A 19,092-nucleotide genomic window follows, 5' to 3' on the forward strand; every position below is an offset into this window, starting at 1 on the left:
TGCTGGTGTGCTGTTTATCTCTGTGGGGCTATGAGGCAGGAGGCTTCCCCGCGGGTCTTCTTGGCGAAGTGGAGCTACAGGGCACTCAGGTTGTTGTCTCCCAACAAGAACCTTTAGCTTGTGTGGTCATTCCAACAGGCGCGTTATGCATTGCATACAAATGCATGTATTCTAAATATTGAGGGGGATGTAACCCCTGGGAATCATGCATTGAAATCTACGCCTATGTAATGGAACACACAGATATATAGTCTTTAAACTTTCTTAGATTTCTTTCTTGATATAACTAGCATGATATAACTTGCATGCAGATATCCAGTTATCACACAGAAACTCAAAGGTCAGGGTATAAATGTGTGAGCAAGAAAATCATTGTCTAGAGCCAGTAATGTTCATGTTACAGCAAACCATTGATCTGTTTATTTATAACTAACGTGTCATATATAAACAGAGGCTTGGTGTGATTTCCATAAGACAGGGTGAACTTTTCCAGTCAAGGTATTTTTTTAGTCCTCTTTTCAAATTGTTTGTCAAGTTTGTCATCGTAATTTGATGTGCTGATCAACATGTTGGTTGTTTATTTTACTCAAAAAAGGCATGTGCGTTTTTTGCACAATCATTATTATAAGATAGGAAGGCAAAAATGCAGACATATGCAAATTATAACACAGGAAAGGGCATGATTTAATTGAATTCACACAACCCCTTCACATTCAAAGGTAAACTTTGACAAGAAAAATCCCTCATGAGCTAAGAAGAAAACAATCTATATTTACAGAATAGTTGAAAAAGTATATATTTGGTGCACAATATTGTCATTCAATTTTGACTGCTGCACAGAAACTACTGCACAAAAGGGTTGTTCTTTCCTCTACGACGAGTTGCACTGCCCCTACACCGTCGCCTCTGGCGTGGCGCTGCTTATCGACCACGGTACGGGGGTCACCGTGGCGTTGGCGTCCCAGGCCGTGGTCACGTTGCCCCTCGGCAGAGGCGGGAGGTCCGCGGGCGGGAAGGCGAAATAGGTCGCCATCCCCACGGACAGGAGAACCAGCATCAGCACCAGAGCCAACCCCCGCCTCAGCAACAGCTGGGCGCCGGAGAGGAGCGCCTGCGGTGTCACCACCGCGTCCGCCTCCATCTCCGCCTCCATCCCGCTGGCCTCGTCGTCCTTCCCCTCCGGCGGCTCCCCGGAGCTGACGGGTCTGTAGCGGACCGCTGGGGGCGTGTCCCCGGGCTCCTCCTGCGTCAGACACACGCGGACGGGGAGAGCGTGAGAGACTTAGAGACGCCCAACCTTTCGTGGTTTATATGTTCTCTTCTCGGGCTTACTTGTACACGGCTTTGGATAAAAAACGAATGCAGCTGATTTAGATGACTCAATATAAATGTGCATATGAGTCTACTGAACATAGCCGCTCGTTGTTTTGTACTTGTTTTTAGGCGTTCTTGTAAAAACGTCCTCTGTAAGAAAGTTTAAACGAATGGGATTGTATCGCTCAGTCAGAGAAGCCGGGCACTACAGCCCAACCAGTTGAAAGGTCATTGAGGTCTACTATTAATTGGTAAACAGGATTTACTGCCAGGGTGGCCAATCAGATCCTGAGTTCAAATCACTTCTTATGTTTGGATCCACCCTCATTTTCAGTTTTCTATTTCTGTATCTTGGTCTGTGTTACAAAAGCAAGACACTTAAAGCTATGGTCCATTTGAGAAACACAGTCTCCTCTCTTCTCACATACTCACTGTTTTTGGACAGTCTGGGATGTTTGGTAGAAGAGCTTTGGAAGTGCGCTGTGATGTCACACACAGTCTCTTTCCAGCTCTAACCTGGGCCTGAAACAAAATGCATTTATCCGATTTCAAATGCATTTCATGATGATTTTATCATCATGATTTGCTATTATTCAATTCCTTTTTATTTGATTCAATTCAAATGAAAGCACATGTATGTCAAAGAAAAAACAACAGAAAACAACTCAGTTAAATAGCCACCATGTGAACCCACCTCCTTTGTGACTTTCTGCCAGTTTAGTTTATAGATAAGTGTTAGGAAGAAAGTTGTCTGCACGGCTGAAGCTGTAAAGAGACCCGTCCACCAACCTACAAATACACACCCACGCACACACACATACACCGACAGACACACACACAGACACACACACACACACACACACACACATATATACAAAGACACACACAGAATTGCAAATTAGAAAAACAAAACAAGAGATGCAGTTTACTTTGTACAAGAGAGGCACTGCCACCTCTTCCCTTAATTTCACGGTTACACGTGAATACATGCACAGGGGGTGAATCCATGAGCCCCAGAACATATCAAGTGAATGTAGGATAAAGAATTGAAATATTGCGTTGGCTTGCGTTGGTTCACCTAGTAACCTCAGTCGGGTGGCCAGCATCAGAGCCGCTCCGATGGGCAGGCCGATGCAGTAGTAGATCACCAGGTTGGAGACCGCCGCTATCTTCTGCTGCCCAGCGCCTATCAGGATCCCGGAGCAAACACACTGAACACACAGACGTGCACGGGTAGGAGAACACGTGCACATACGCAGACAAACAGACACAGACACTGCATGTCAGTACGGCTGCAGGTGATTCTTCATAGGGAATAAAGAGGCTCCTTTAGTAAGGCATGAGTGAGCGCCTTGTTGTGTTCAAACGCACCAGAAGTGCGTCGAAGAACTGCAGGAACATGTAGACCGTCAGGATCTTTGTGACTGTGCTCACAATGAGTCTGTGTGCGGAAGAGAAAACAGTACACCAGAAGATGAGAAGCACATAGTATAGCAACCAGGATAAATGCATGTTGGTGTCCAACTTACTCATCAGAGGTGAATATGTATCCCAACTTAGATTTGGAACCAAGGAGCACAAAACCCTGGAGCACAGCCACCAGGGCTAGGGAAAACACAGCTTCATAAGTCCTGTACGTGTGTGTGTGTGTGTGTGAGTGTGTGCATGTGTGTGCGTGTGTGTGTGTGTGTGTGTGTGTGTGTGTGTGTGTGAGTGTGTGCGTGTGTGTGTGTGTGTGTGTGTGTGTGTGTGTGGTACATGTACGTGTGTGTGTGTGTGTGTGTGTGTGTGTGTGTGTGTGTGGTACATGTACGTGTGAGTGTGTGCGTGTGTGTGTGTGTGTGTGTGGTACATGTACGTGTGCGTGTGTGTGTGTGTGTTACCTGCCAGCGACAGGGTGACCTTGCAGGAGGCCAGGGCCTGCTTCGTGTCTCCAGCTCCGAGGGCGTTCCCGACACGCACACAGGCAGCTGCGTGGATGCCTAAAGGGAACTGTGAAGGACCTCATGTTAGACCAGCAGACTGGCAAACCATGACCGCTTGTTTGTGAAGCCCATGCAGAGGCGACTCAATGGGGATCATTTAGCCTATGGGTGGCTAGCCATGGTTGGATGCAAAAAGACCGGTTACCACTCTAAGTCAACAGGGACATTTTGACTTAATTGTTGTTATGAAATGCAAATTCGTTGCTTGGTCTATTCAGAAAGAATCTCAGTAGCTAATTCATCTCCATACTATTATGTCTCTATTAGGTCTCGTAAAACAGTTTAATTTTATTAAGGAGTTATTAACAATGTAATATTAATGAGTTTAGGCCATAGACTACTGCGGGGGGGGGGGCCATATCTTTTTCACACTTGGTGGTTTGATCTGCTGCTGGTTGTAAAAAATCTCAAGCAATGGCAGCGCCATTTAGTAAAAATGGTGTAAGGGACGGAAACCTACCAAAGATGCCAGATGGAATGGGGATATGTTGGATCGTGCCATGCATGCTAGATTGCTAGATAGAATGGCATAAACTGGATCCTACAATGTTTGCTAGAATAGTGTGAAGACGGATCGTACCATGTAGGCAGTGTCAGATAGAATGGTGAAAGCTGGATCGTACCATGTATGTTATGGCTCCTATCTCCAGCTGCACATGCTGTGCAGCCAGGTCCACCTCACCAAGAGTACCTGGAGAAAATGTCCGGAAAATATGTAGTATATAAGTATATATACTACACAATGGTATATATTAATCAGTCATTTTGAATTTATCCAGGAAGCTAAACATGCAAACTATTATTTACATAAGCGGTGGCTGGTGCAGTAAATGTAGGAAAGTATCAACCATTCTCTTATCCTTCGGTCTTCTGTTTCTTTCTCTCTTTACATGCAAAAACACTGAAGAATCATCCTCCTAATTCTCGCCGTATTATTAGGCAAGGCAAAGACATCTGCCTTCTGGTTTCCATCAGCCTCTCATTGTTGTCAACTTAAAAAAAAAAAAATCTAATCTGTGTGTCACCACAGTTCCAGCAAGAAGCCGGTGGGTGTTTACATTGAAGACCCCCCTGGAGCACTGACCGGCGAGGAAGCATCCGATTTCCCAGAGCCACCACTCAAACCACACCATCAGGGTGCTGGGGAGAGCCAGCTGCATGTAGGAACCCCAGTCCTGCAGACAGGAGGTGGACCAGCCTAGCAGGAAAGACCAGATCTATTATGCACATGAGGGGAACGCATATAACACAGTGACCGAACAGAGCTGCCTCTCCTTAAGACCATAAGACCACCGTGGCCACACTAGTTTAGTAGTGGTGACCCAGGGGTTGCAAAGGATAACACTGGCATAACACTGGATAAGACTTATTTTATTCATATTCCAGATTTAATAGGATTGACATTCGGGGTGGCCAATCAAATGCTTTGGGGGGGGGGGGGGGGGTATGTGCCACCCCCGTGGACACTCCCCTGGATGTGTCCTTAATCACACCAGTTCGTACCTTCCCATGTCTTCTTGTGGAGACTCATCAGCTGGATATAGCCAAACAAGAGCAGGCAGATGGTGATCTGAGAGAGGCTGTTTGCTATCGCTGATCCGCTGTGAACAAACACAGCTGAAATAGTCAACCCTGCTATCATGGAGACTCATGAAGAACCTCTTTTTTTGTTAAAATAATAACGCTGTTCAAAGCATTAATGGGGAAAATAATAACAACAACAACAGCAACAATACCATTATATAACAATCAAATAAAAAATCATGTTATAAAACTAAAGCTAAAGTCCTTTTCAGAGTCCTGTCATTACAACGTGTGAACCCCCTTGTACATAAAGTCAAAAGCTCTGTGGCTGGGCAATGTAGTTTGGCTATTCACCTGGTCTATGGCATTTGCAATGCAGCTTACCTATGAGGCTAGGCTATGGGGAAAGTCTGTGTAGCAAGCCATTGGGCTAGGCTTTGCATCTACACAATGAAGCTAGGCTAAGGGGCCAGTCCATGTAGAAATGGTATGAGGCTAGGCTGTGGGACTTAGCTAAGGGGTTAGGCTATGCAGCTGACCTATGGGGCTAGGCTATGCAGCTGACCTATGGGGCTAGGCTATGCAGCTGACCTATGGGGCTAGGCTATGCAGCTAACCTATGGGGCTAGGCTAAATAACAGTAAAACAACTGCACACCTACATGACGCCCATGTCGAGGGTGAAGATCAAGACATAGTTTACTCCCAGGTTGATTACATTAGCTGCGGCTGCTGTGTACATCTGAGGGAGAATGATCCCCTGACAACACAAAAAAAAAACATTGAAACATTGGAAATGTACGATAATCAACACACACATCAACTGTCATTTTTATACTCCATAGGGACTGCCTCCAACTCTGTAGAGGAACTACACCCAGGGTGGCCAACTTTGGGACTTTAGCTGGAGTGAGACTCTGCAAAATGTCAGTGGGCATGCGAAGAGCGCGTGAGCGGCGAACATTTTTGATAACTATAACCCAATTTTTTTCACAAAACGGTCCTCGTTTACTTAGTGTAAACAAATTGAAGGAAGGCTTATATAAACTGAGGACATTCAAAATGTGATTAGATATTTTTTTAATCATGCATTTAATCCTGCATTGACATGGGAACACAGCTGTATACTGACACCTGCTGCCATAGAATTTCATTAATACACAGGATCAGATGTTATAATCCCTTGTGCCAAAATCCAAGGAAAACAAACCAAGACCTCAGAATTGATTCCCAGTCTGACCCAGAAAGAAGGAATTTAACAGAAGGTAACAGTGTGTCATGGCCTTTAATTAGTTTAGTAATTTGGTTATTGGTTGATAGCCTACACTGATTCTGAAGGTATCAGACCATCAGCTCTATAGAGGAACTACACCTGAGTCTGAAGGTATAGACCTCCAACCCTATAGAGGAACTATACCTGAGTCTGAAGGTATCAGACCTTCAGCACTAGGGGAAATATACCAGATTCAGAACTTAAGGTATGAGACCTCAAACTCTATAGGGGGACTATACCTAAGTCTGAAGGTATGAGAGCTCAAACTCTCCTCTGACTCCGATTCAGAACTTAAGGTATGAGACCTCTAACTATAGAGGAACTATACCTGATTCTGAAGGTAGGAGACCTGCAGCTGGTGCAGGAACATAGCCTGTAGGAGAGAGGAGAGGTTTGGATTTTCAGTCCTATATATTACATTCTCTATTTTCATGTATTAAATGATCTATATTCAAAAGTCAACGGTTATAACAATATATATGAAATAAACGCATCTTCAGATATGGCCACTCTATATTCAGATGCCAATAGATAATGAATAGATGAACTGGTAATGATTAGTAACCAGTTTTAAAAGCAAGTACTTTAATGATCCATGTCCATGATCTATGTCTATGATCCATGTCAATGATCCATTTTCCACGCCCGTGATACTTACTGGGATGGCTGGGAGAAAGGCAATAATATACTGCTGGGCAATTCTAAAACCACCAAACAGAACACACATGGGTCAGCATTCAATAAATCATTGATGATGATGATGATCATCATCATCATCATCACGTCATTGTACTGCCATCATTCCACAATTGACGCCATCAACAATTATTATGACTACCACTACTAAATTTTCATTAATGTTCATTAATAACATAACAGCAGTCCTGTTCCAACGGATTCCCAGGTGAGCACAGGGCACTCACCTGGCCACCTGCCTCTCCTGGGCGAGGAGGAGCAGTATGGACTCAGTGTTGAGCAGCAACCCCCAGCAGGGCAGACAGAATAGCAGCATGATGAGGATGCTCTTCTGCAGGATGTTGCCCACGCGCTTCATGTTATGAGCGCCAAACGTCTGCAACGCGTCAAGCACTATGGTCAGAGGACAAAAGGACAAAACAAAACTTCCTATGCTTAAGATGAATTGAATACCTGCCAAGGATGGCGCCGTGCGGAGGGATGAAGGTATATGAAAGGGGGGGTAGGGGATTGTCTGGTGCTGAGGGTGTTTGTCTGCCTGAAGGCAGACCTGAGCGTGAAATAGTCCTTATGACAATTCTATGTAAGTCTCTTGAACACAGTGTGTTCATGCTAAAAGCCAACAGTAGGCTCATGATGATATATCAAATGTTGAAGAAGTTATTTCTTTGTCATCATGACTGTGCATAAATCTGTTGTATATTAACAGGCTTATGCAAATTCAGTGTTTTTGGTTGGCCTAATGGTCTACTCTTAATCTCAGCAAACCAAAATGTACTAACAAACTTAAACTAACTGAACTAACTAACTTTAGGTGCACTGAAGTTGACCTTGCACTCTCAGGTGTAAGGTATAACGTAAAATGAACAATATCCAAATGCTCAAATGTGTACTTCGATAATTCAAATCTAGTATAATTAAAGGGCATAAATACGCCCCCTCCCCCTGGCTACATTAGGATTCAGTAGCATTGGGTTGGGGTAGATGCTAGGGTCACCTGGGATATGAGCGTGTCACAGGCCACAGCCAGGCCATAGCCTGTAGACGTTGTGGTCACGTTGATAACCTGAGAGCAGGTTGGAAACAAACAGTTGGGTTCAGAGGATGCAGAAACCAAGTGGAACACAGATTCTCTTCATAGATCACCCTGTATTACCGTATATTGCCCCCAAACCCTCTGTACAGAATTGTTTTTCCTCAAATGCTTGAGGGAAGTATTTAAAAACATCATCCCGATACTTAAATATGTCCTCTAATGGATTCTGTCTAATATAACTGAAATGATATGTACATCTCCTTTTTCGTTATCTAAATATACTACTATAAACACTATAATCACTCACAAAATCCTGCACTCATATCTGGTAAAGTTTGGAAACCTGCTCTTATATTTGTATTTGCGTCGACATTGGTTGTCTACTCACGTTCCCATCTTTCCTACAAAAGCAGCAACAGCCCTGCAAATAAATATCCCACACAACAATAAGTCAGGAAAGTGTAAATACCGCAGAGGCCAGTGCATATCCAGCCAGCTCTGAATTGCCTATATGTCCACAGAAGATGGCGATGACAAATGGCAAGAAGAAGTTCAGAAAACGAGACACGAGCTGCAGTCACAGAGAAACAAAAGATGCAGGAAGGTTTCACTCAAGCCAACCACACCAACACTGCTCAGCAGAAGCATCTCCCATCTTCAACCTGTGGAGCATGGCTGGGTCACAGGAAAGCCATTCAATACCATATCAATGAATGCATGCATGGAGCTGGTCTACATGGTCTACATGCGGGGGGGCTACACAGTCCTCGTGCATGTTGGACCCTTACTTACCATGGGCCCAGCCAGCCTCAGTACATGGTACAGCTCTGCTCTGTAGGCCAGAGGTATCAGCCTCCGCATCATCCTACATCCAAACAGTTTGGAGTTCAACGCCGCCGCTGTCGCCTCGTCCACCTTCACTGTCTTAGAAGCGACCGAACCTGGCCCGGAACCTGGCCCGGAACCTGGCCCGGAACCTGGCCCGGAACCTGGCCCGGAACCTGGCCCGGAACCTGGCCCGGAACCTGGCCCGGCCGGTTGCCCGAAGCTGGCCGGTTCCTGGAGTCCAGACTCCATTCGGGCCTGCGGGGATAGAGAAGGAGACAAGAGGAGGGGAGAAGAAAGCAGAGAGCGGAGAGAGAGGGACAGTATAAAGAAAACCGAGAGACGGAAAGTGAGTGAGAAATGAGAGAAGGAAGGAAGGAGGGGTTTCGGCACGTGCCGTTAATCCATGCGGTTGTTGTGAAATGCCCTGCTCCCGGTCTACTGATCAACGGTCCACACACTGGGAGGGAGGAAACACCAAGAAACCGGGGACTAGTGAGGACAGCCGTCAAGCTAACACAAGATTAACCCTGTAGACTTTGGAATTCCTTGGCTAAAGAACACCACAGCGTTGACGAGGGCTTGGTGGCTGCGTAGAACGTGAATGTGTAGGCATTAAGCGCATTTTCTCAGTATTATATAATATATATATAATACGCTGTGGCATGTGTGTGTGCGTGTGTGTGTGTGTGTAGGTCTGTTTGTTTGTGCGTGTGTGTGCACACAATAACATCCTCCTCTGGATCTGAGATATTTACCACACTTAATCAGCATCAGTCAATCAGTGAATTGAACTGATTGGATCACTGTTCTTCAGGGGATATCCACTAGCAACATCACCTTAGCTCCCAGACGTTAGAGGGGACAGAGCAGCTATCTGTCATTACAACCATCGTTACGCACATAGATGTGTGTTAATGGTTAATGGAAATGCATACAACCTTTGATCAGTCTGAACTACGCATTAAAGTAACTTGGTGAGAGAAGTTATAAATTGTCTCATCGTAATCGTTGAAGGTTTGACAGGGTTCAAGGCCTTAACCTAAATCGAAGGAACCTATGGATTTAGTCTTGTACAACTAGATGAAGTATTGTCGTGTTCTTAGCTTTAAATAATGTTTGACGTTTGCAGCCGTTCATTCAGTAAGATGTGTGAATGGATGTGTTTATGTAACAGTTCAATTTAATGGGATTATTCATTTTGTTCCTTCACCAGAGTCATTGTATGGCGCTGCTAAGTGAGTGGTTGTTTCCAAGTTTGTTACGGAGCTTGTTAAGGACTGTTTTCTCTGGATTGGTAGGCAAACAGCTCCTATCATGTCAACATGTATTAAGTGCTTCTTTCCAAGGCTGACCAATCAACATCAAATGTCATTAATTATTTTATGTTATGTTGGTGGTAATATGTGTCCATGACTTGGATGCTATTGCATAGGTTATTTTTAAAATGCAGTTATAAATTGTTTTAATTATATTTGTTCATAAACATCTTGATTTAATGCATTCATTCACTTCAGAGAACAAAGGATGCATAACAAAGATGACACGAACCCTAGCTCCTGCCTTTAAAGTGAACGAACAGACCTGATTCGGCACTCTCGTTCGACTCGTTCGTCGTCGTTCTGCGAGACTCGTCGCTGACTCTCGAGTCGCCGTTCGTTCACTGACTGTGTTTAGCGGTGAAGACTCGAGGACTGAGAAGTCACAAGAGCCAGCCAGGCAACAACATCCCGATTCCGAACATCCCGATTCCGAACGAATGAAGCGCTCCTCAGCTAAAACATAAACTTAATTAATGTTGTGTTGATTGATGACCGTTTGCACCAATGCACAATCGTGATTTGTTTGAAAATGAGAACGAGGGAGGAGCCGAGTCTGGCGAACTGACCGACGCGAACTGATTCATTCAAACGAATCATGAAATCCACCACTACTTTTAGAATGCCAATGCTCCTCTCTAGTGGCAGTGGCGGTGGGTCAATCGAGGGCGCTAGGGCGCCGCCCCTCCGTGAAATATTCACTTGAATATATCTGCAAACTATGAATCAACTATTATAAATACGAAATAAATCAACAAAAATACATAGCGTTTATCCTCGTTTAATTGTGTGATAAAACCGTATTTGCCACTGCCAGCTACCATTAAAATGCGTATGAACGTCAATTCTTTGGGCTAGGCTTGTTATTGGTAATTTGAAATAAAGACCTCCAAGTCAGGGGCGCCGGTCACGTTGAAGTCAATGTAAGGTCGCAAACATTTTGCTGTCTATCAAGCATAGACAGCTTTTCATTGGCGCAAGAAAGTTCGCCCTCGGGTCGCAGCAGTGTGCGCCCCTGGCTTCTCTGTTTTTTCACCACATGACTGGACAATTCACCGAATCAATCAAATAGGCTACCTCCCTCAGCAGCATTCGCGCAACGCAACTACATGCAGAGAAGAGATAGACCGCTAACTAGCAGGTCTCCCCAAGCAATGTTATATTTAAGAGGAGCAAGTAAGTTACATATTAATTTAGTCGTTCGGTCTGTAGCATATAAACAAAATGAAGCAACTGTCCCATATTTCTAACTGTATTTGAAATATACATTGAGACTCGCAAAAAATGGAAGCTATAGGACAGTGATCATGATTTGCCTCAATATCAGAATAACAACAATGGGTCAAATAGCAATGGCTGGTGGAATGGCCATAAAGTAGGTCTGTATATGCAGTGTAAGCTTGTCCAGGCCCTGCAAGTCAGGATGTAGGCTATGAATCTGAATGAATAGTAAGTATGTAATAGGTAGTGGCCATCCCCAAAATGCACCAGAATACAGAAAATCAAATCTACCAAATTCAATTTTGGTACCCCCTGTCTATAACTGCACCCCACCAACAATTTGGTGGGGCTGCTAGTGGGTAGAAGCAAATTCTGCCGCACACACAAAGAAACACAAGACCACAAACACACACAAAGATACAAAAACAGCCTCTCAAACACTGAGCACACATAAACAACTACACACACAAATGCCTCTCAAACACTTGCACAGACCCAATCATAGTCGGAAACAGCAAATACAGAGCGAGAGGGTAGCATTATATGTGCCCTTGTCATTACCTGAAGGTCCATTTTAACCCATGACCCAGTGAATGATGATCTTTTTGTTGGAAGGTTATTGGTAATTTCCTGCCTCGTTGTACTAATGGTCCAAGCTACAACAAGCTTTTACATTATGCTCACAAGAACTCACTGCTTCGTACTGGTTCTGTACTCAAGTACGGGTGACGTATAGTCTTTATCCTGGATTAACCAGCCACACAATTAGCCACACATTCACCAAGTGACCAAAAAAGGGGGTCATGGGCAAATGATATTACAGTCAACTTTAATTCAGACTGAGAGTCATCATGAGTAAAGATGGCAGTGACATTTGTCAGGTTTTTGAGCAGCCTCAAGTTTGTAGAAAATGAAGTTTTGAGCAAAGGAGAGGCGGAGAGCCCTTTAGAGGTTAGGGGAGTCCTGGAGAGGAGAGGAGGGGAGACCTGGGGAGGAGAGGAGAGAAGACCTGGGGAGGAGAGGAGAGGAGCAGAGAGGAGAGGAGAGGATACCTGGGGAGGAGAGGAGAGAAGACCTGGGGAGGAGAGGAGAGGAGAGGATACCTGGGGAGGAGAGGAGGGGAGGGGACAGGAGAGGGGAGGAGAGAAGACCAGGGGAGGAGAGGAGAGGAGAGAAGAGGAGAGGAGAGGAGAGGAGGGAAGACCAGGGGAGGAGAGGAGAGGAGCAGAGAGGAGAGGAGGGGAGGGGAGACCTGGGGAGGAAAGGAAAGGAGAGGAGGGAAGACCAGGGGAGGAGAGGAGAGGAGAGGAGACATGGGCCCTCATTTATAAAGGTGTCTGTGCACGAAAATGTTGCGGAAACAGGGATGAAATGTGCGTACGCATCTTTCACCGCCAACATCGTGATTTATAGAAAAATTCCTTGCAGAAAAAGAGTGCGCAGTTCTACGCATCCTTTCATCCTGGAGTAAAGGTCCCGCAAAGTTTTTCAAACAGTGATCTACGGAGACGACAACAGGAAGTTGGTGGCGGTAATGCACCATATCGGTTTGCAAACCACCAATAACGCCAAAAGAAGAAGAACACACTACCTCCCGATACCCAACGCACATTGCGCACCACATACTATGACTTTGGATTTATTTATTCATTTTATAAAAAGCACCCATTATGAAATATGAATTAAGTCAATATTATGTTCATCACACTACAACCCGTTTTATTAATTTTCCTGATACATATATATGTAGGCCTACATTAAATTAGCCTATTGGACATAGTAATTAATTATCATATTAATAATAATAAATAATGCTCCTGTTGGCCTCTGTATTGTAACAGGCTAAAATATGGCAGCTTTGGAATTGCTCAAGAATTTAGCGAGGGGTATGAGACGTGAGCGTGTGTAATGCACGCGTGTGTTCCCGTGTAATGATAGGTCAGCAAAGGCTCCTTATATACTAGGAATATTCATTGATTAATTAGCATTGACCTTTTAAGGACTATTATGGGACGATCTTGGGAGGAGCATGGCGCTCGTGCACAAGCACAAACTTCAACACACGTTGGTATTAATAACGAGAAGAGTGCGTAGAGGTGTGTGCCGCACAGTTTTATAGATCTGAATATTTTTGTGCGTACGCAGATTTTGGGGGTTGGGCATACGCAGTGTTTTAGGGAGGGTTTTACGCAGAGTTTTATAAATGAGGCCCCTGGGGAAGAGAGGAGAGGAGAGGATATGAGCGGAGAAGAAACCTGGGGAGGAGAGGAGAGGACAACACAGGAAAGGAGAGGAGAATAGATTACTGGAGAGCAGGAGAGAAGATAGGAGAGGAGAGAAAAGCAAAGCAGAATAAAAAAATAATTTATGCACTTTATCATGTGTGACATTAATTGAATCATACATCTGAAGCCATACAAAAGTAGCTACTTATTGAGAGAAGTTTATGGGTGTCTAGAGGTATGTCTGAGTGTGTCTGTGAAATATGTAGATAATCAAAGACAAACTTAATATTTATGTTACCAGGACACAAGAGGAGATGAGAAACATGTAGAGAAGTGAGAGGTGGAGAAGAGAGCAGAGGAAATTAGCATTTAGGAAACAGCAAAGACACTAATATAGAACATTTGTCTGTGAGGAGACGGGTAATAGTAAAGAATAGTAAAGACTGATATGATAGATATGGTTTTTTGTTGTTGGTGTATATCCTATTTTTAAAGAAGTGCATTACAACAGTATGTTTTAGAGGGTCATTTTTGTTTTGGCGTCATAGTCCGATAGTCCAATATTCCAAGTACAACAAGTCCTGGAGAGCAGGGGAGAAGAGAACATTCTTGGGGAAGGACCCCTGGACCACTCTGCATATTTTGTTCCCCCCAATGTTGACTCCATGGCTACGGCCTTGGTAGGAGTCCACCTTTTCAATATCCCTTGCAAGCCTCAGTTTTGAGCTGGAGCTTGGTTTTGCGTGCATTTTGGACAAGTGAATAAACATTGTTTAACCAAATGAAAAGCAGTCTGTAGATGTTCAAAGGTTGACAGCAAAGAAGTTCACAATAAATAATGGTGTCATCATCTGCATAAAAGTGCAGAGTATAATTCAGTACATTGTTTTCAAGATTATTATTTTTTAATCGTAAAAGGGAGAGGTCCCAGGACAGACCCCTGGGGAACTCTAGTATCTACAGACAACACTTAAAGTAAAATCATTGAAATGTGTACATTCTACCAAAGTGATTCAGAGAGACCAATATTAAAAAGAAAATCATAATTAATTGTTGGCCTGTTTACAGTCAATTCATTAAAGCTTCAGATTCAAATTCAGATTTAAATAATTTTGGCCATCATATTGTTTATTGATTTATTTTTCTCAATGGTATTAAACACAGCACTGTCCAATGCTATCTGACACAAATGCATCCAACAGTGACGAGCGCTTTCTTCAAATTAGGGACTGTCCAACACTATCAACAAGACTGCCTTCAAAATCCACAAACACTGCCCTTTACAAGACTATCTAACACTGTGCTCAAACAGATCACTCTCCAACAATTTCATCATAATCCATCACTGTCCTCAATGGCCGCCCTGACAGTTAATGTCTTGCAATATCTACACTGTCCCCAAACCCAAAACTGTACAGCACTGTCTAACGCGGTCCATTACTTACGCCTTTACTTTCACATCACACTGCATCTCCAATATATATTTCTTCCTCGTCATGCTGATACACACTCCCAAGGCCATTTCAGCCAATAAAAATGGGCCTGGCTCTTTTAATGTGCACATTAAAAGTGGGTCATAATGAGGAATGGTAGAGGAGGGGTTGATGATGGGAAAAGAAAATACTGAATGTTTGAAAATATGTTGAAAGCCTCATGGAAGGTAACGCCTAGGAGAGGGTGCCTATAAAACCCTCACAGAGCTTAACAGCAACACTGCATACTGAGACGAACTAGAGAAGAGTACTTTTATGATTATTCGGTAAGTATACGTTTAGCTTCCTCTTACACTATGGTTGGCTTTGTATCATTACTCTGTATAATTTAGAGTAATATAGTCTTTCAGTTTGTAATATAGATATACATATCATATGTAAAAATGTATATTTGAATGATGATTAAGAATATTTATTTCTTAAAAATATGCACGTAGAGTCCAACATTTGTGGAATACAAAAATATAACTATTTGAAAACTAAACAAATACTAGATCAGGTGATCCAAGAACATTAAATTATTCTTTATTAAGTTTCTTAGCTATTTTATTAGATATGCCTAATGAAGTTCATACATAAGTTTGTAAGTGTGTAAAACTCAATTTCTTGAAATTGCGTGGCTATTGTTTTACAACTACAATAAAGAATAGACCAAGGTCCAAGGTGTATTCAACTTGGGAAATGAGATTGACCGAAACTTCCATTAATGTTGATTGAGATAATCAAAAGCAACCAATGACTGAAAACAACAAATGTTAACTTTTTGCCTTTCATGAAAGGGGTCGGGAGCCACAGTGGACATGAAAGAATAGGATTACCGGCAGCAATTTAGAGAAAGAAAGGAGCTGAGATTATGCTCTGAAATGGAACAAGAAAGGCAGCCTCAATAACACACAGTATCATAGCCGGGTTTTAGCCTACTGCTCACATTTTCTCCACAATATGTATTGACCATTTCTTTGCGGTTTTATATTGTTAATCAACGTACACTTTGGATGTCTGTGATTACTCAATGTATCAATATTTGTGTGTGTGTGTGTATGTGTGTGTGTGTGTGTGTGTGTGTGTGTGTGTGTGTGTATGTGTGTGTGTGTGTGTGTGCGCACTGCACACATGTGTTTCTCTCCAGGATCGTGGTTCAATCAAAATGACAACAATATTGAAGACCTTGCTTCTCCCTGCTGTGATCCTCTGTGCAATGCAGGCATCAGGTGACTTTTAACAGATCTCCTTAGAACTGTATTTATCACTATTCAATCATTTACCATATACTTTTATCCAAGAAACACATGTCACGATACATGCATGTCAACCATTCTTATTCCTGTCCCCATACACACCAAGGTGTGCGTATTGAGTCTGAACCGCGCAGTAATCAGCAACTAATTGAGATGAAGCTGGACGGCACGGTGTCTCTGATCTGCCGGCATGAGACTGCCGCTGGGACGGACATAGAGCTGGTGTGGCTGAGAAACAATGCTCTGGTGAAGCTGGAGAACAACAACAAGGGTGATAACAGCTCCATCTGTGTGACACCTGTGACACGCGAAGACAACGGCGCTATTTTTACCTGCCAGAGGAAGAATGACACCACTTTGAAGGACTCGGTGACCCTGAATGTCACCTGTAAGTCACACTTGGAGCTGTTAGCGTCATCAGTCTATCGCATGTTGTTCGGCATAACGAGCCACTTATTTTGAATCATGAGCTTATTGTGTCTCCTTTTAGCATTGTGAGCAAATTATATCTTATTTTTAGCATTTTGAGCTTCCAGCATTTTCAGTTTAGCATTCGTTGTGAACTAATATAATTTTGAATTGGAGCCCTAAATGGATGTTTGAGATTTAATTTATGCCAGACCTGCTTGAGGTTTTTAAAGTTTTCGGCGCAACCCTCAATGAATGATAGGCTTCTATTGACCCAGATTTATGTCATCAGTCGTTAGACCACCCAAGCCAAGCTATCCCACTGTGCTCCTCAGATGCCTCCAGTACGAATGGCAGTGAGGACCTTGACGTGGAGGAACAGGAAACTCTGGTGCTGCTGTGTGACATGCGTGCCAACCCTGCTGTGATAGTGTCATGGGAGTTCAATGGAACCCAACTGGAGCACACCACTGGCAAAGTCATAGTGACCAATGACGGCTTCACGAGCAGGCTGACGGTGAACAGTTTGGACATGGATCTGCATCGGGGAACGTACATATGTGAAACAAATTCACCCAAACACGGGAAACAAAGACGAACCTTCAATGTTTCTGTCACAGGTCCGCTTACCTCACTTCAAAGTTATCTGGACTGCATTTTTGCCTTTGAATCTCTGCATATTGGCGTGTTGCGTTCAATTTCACTCAAGACGTGTCTGCTGTAATGACAGTATACAATAGTCGTGAAATCAAAAGAACAGAATGGTTCTAAAATGTTCTTTCCTCGCTTCCTAGAAAGGACCATCAAGTTCCCTCTGATGCCGATGGTGGCTGGCCTTGTGGTAGTCGTCCTCACAATACTTCTGGCCATTGTCTCACGAAGAAAGAAGATTGCCAAGGTAACACACAAACACACAGGACCTGCAACACACGCTGCTTAGTAACCCCACCACACACAAATGTTCAACCACTTACCGCTTTTGTTTTTCTGTTGACAGTGCTGCAAGTGAAGCCGCTACATGTGGTACCAGTCCAAGCAGGTGCCTGTTAATGTATTCATGAGAACTCTGTCTAAGGGTTATATTTTATACTTTATTTAATGATAAACGTTTGGAAAATGAAACCTTGAGCCGATGCCCTGTAGGAGGTGATTGACAGCTGGATTATACTTGTATTTAAAAACAATAAAAAAGGTACTATATTGCAATTGTTTCATTTTGGACGTAAATTAAACTTTAACTCCTGACTCTCTGCACTGGTAGAGATTGTTAACCCCGTGTTCCAAATTCACTTTCGATAAGATATGCGAAGAACATAAATGAACATGAACTACACACACAAAACTCACACACTCTCTCTCACACACAAACACAGACACACACACACACACACACACACACACACACACACACACACACACACACACACACACACACACGCACAACATAACTTCTTCTTACAGATACATAAATGCCTGTAAGCTTCGGTGCCTTTCAAAGGTCGACATCAAGGTCAGGATTGTTATGTTCAAACAATAAAAAACATTTAACACTTTCTCATAAACTGGAGTGGGAACACGAGTGCCTCGTGAAAGGATGTGTCATAAGCAGAGACTGATAAGGTGGTACGTGCTGTCATTGTCATTTCCTGCTTCTGCCTGCTAATCCCATCAACACTAGAGAACATTTAACATCCCTGCCGCGGCAAACACTATATTACAGTGTGTTACATTTATTTTTTATGTTATTTCACACTGAGAGTATTACTTTAATGACTTCAGCCGATCCGATTCATTGATTTTGATTGCATCTGCTGCTGTAGCCATTGCCGATGCTTTGGCCTTTACTGGGATAATAATTTGACCTATAAATTATAGGAGCTCTAATTTCATGACGCACGTAGAATTTCTTGGATGAGTTTAAAAAAAAAGAAAAAAACGCTATCAAATAAACAAGTTAGTATCAATTGACAAGCTCTAGTATTCTGGTTTAATAGTGCATAAGATATATAGGTGCAGTTGGTAGGGTACTAAAATACACTAAAGCCATTTAGTCCTTTTAGCAGAGGCATCCGCTCAAAGGGGCTCAAGGTGAGGCTCAGAACAGTGAAAGCATAGCCATCCCTTCCTGTCTACTGCCAAGCCAAACAGCCCAACTCTTAAGTGCCACAAACTGTATGGTAAAATGGTGTTAATGTTGGACAAAAATAGTGCCAGGTGGTGTAAATTGACATTGCCTGCATGACCTGGGTGACATTACAATATCCTGAGTTGGCAATAATTTGATGCTTTCAGAAACAAGCATATTTTGCAATTTGTGCATTTCACAAAATATGGTGCTGGTCCTGAGGTCATTGCAGGGTTGGGTTAGGGTCAGACTGAATGGATTGGGAAACTGAAAGGCTTAAAACAGTTAGGTTAGGGATAAATGTTTACACTATTTCCCACAATAAATTAATTAGACAGAAGAAAACATGACAAATAAACTCTGTTTACTGCAAATGAACAATTGAGTGAGTCTAGTAAGCATTTCGTTTTC

At 43.2% G+C, this 19,092-nt stretch overlaps 2 protein-coding genes across 2 annotated transcripts; one reads left to right on the top strand and one right to left on the bottom strand.

Annotated features, from left to right (window-relative positions):
* Positions 1-425: 425 nt before the first annotated feature.
* slc47a1 (solute carrier family 47 member 1) lies at positions 426-10,538 on the bottom strand. Its single transcript, XM_084474381.1, has 18 exons — positions 10,237-10,538; positions 8,620-8,910; positions 8,297-8,398; positions 7,789-7,857; positions 7,019-7,167; positions 6,754-6,796; positions 6,424-6,468; positions 5,485-5,582; positions 4,803-4,900; positions 4,384-4,497; positions 3,923-3,990; positions 3,198-3,306; positions 2,844-2,919; positions 2,686-2,755; positions 2,393-2,525; positions 2,009-2,103; positions 1,747-1,836; positions 426-1,243 (listed from the first exon to the last, which is right to left on the bottom strand). The coding sequence occupies exons 2-18, from the start codon at positions 8,902-8,904 to the stop codon at positions 893-895; spliced, it is 1,995 nt and encodes a 664-aa protein (XP_084330507.1). The 5' UTR covers positions 8,905-8,910; positions 10,237-10,538; the 3' UTR covers positions 426-892.
* A 1,515-nt stretch (positions 10,539-12,053) lies between these two features.
* tmigd1 (transmembrane and immunoglobulin domain containing 1) lies at positions 12,054-17,565 on the top strand (the record flags this gene model as incomplete). Its single annotated transcript, XM_084474279.1, has 6 exons — positions 12,054-12,143; positions 16,040-16,121; positions 16,255-16,536; positions 16,892-17,176; positions 17,351-17,454; positions 17,554-17,565. 6 exons carry the CDS (start codon positions 12,054-12,056, stop codon positions 17,563-17,565), a joined length of 855 nt encoding a protein of 284 aa, XP_084330405.1.
* Positions 17,566-19,092: the final 1,527 nt, after the last annotated feature.

This window comes from Micromesistius poutassou (genome assembly GCF_964030765.1).
Source record: "Micromesistius poutassou genome assembly, chromosome: 10".
Classification (NCBI taxonomy): domain Eukaryota; kingdom Metazoa; phylum Chordata; class Actinopteri; order Gadiformes; family Gadidae; genus Micromesistius; species Micromesistius poutassou.

What these genes read in the sequence shown, in the direction of transcription:
- slc47a1 (XM_084474381.1), bottom strand. Translation starts at nt 8,904, where the DNA reads ATGGAGTCTGGACTCCAGGAACCGGCCAGCTTCGGGCAACCGGCCGGG. An exon ending in AATCGGATGCTTCCTCGCCG is followed by an intron (nt 3,991 to 4,383) that starts GTCAGTGCTCCA and finishes CATTTTCTCCAG; the next exon opens with GTACTCTTGGTGAGGTGGAC. An exon ending in CACCCGACTGAGGTTACTAG is followed by an intron (nt 2,104 to 2,392) that starts GTGAACCAACGC and finishes GTGTATTTGTAG; the next exon opens with GTTGGTGGACGGGTCTCTTT.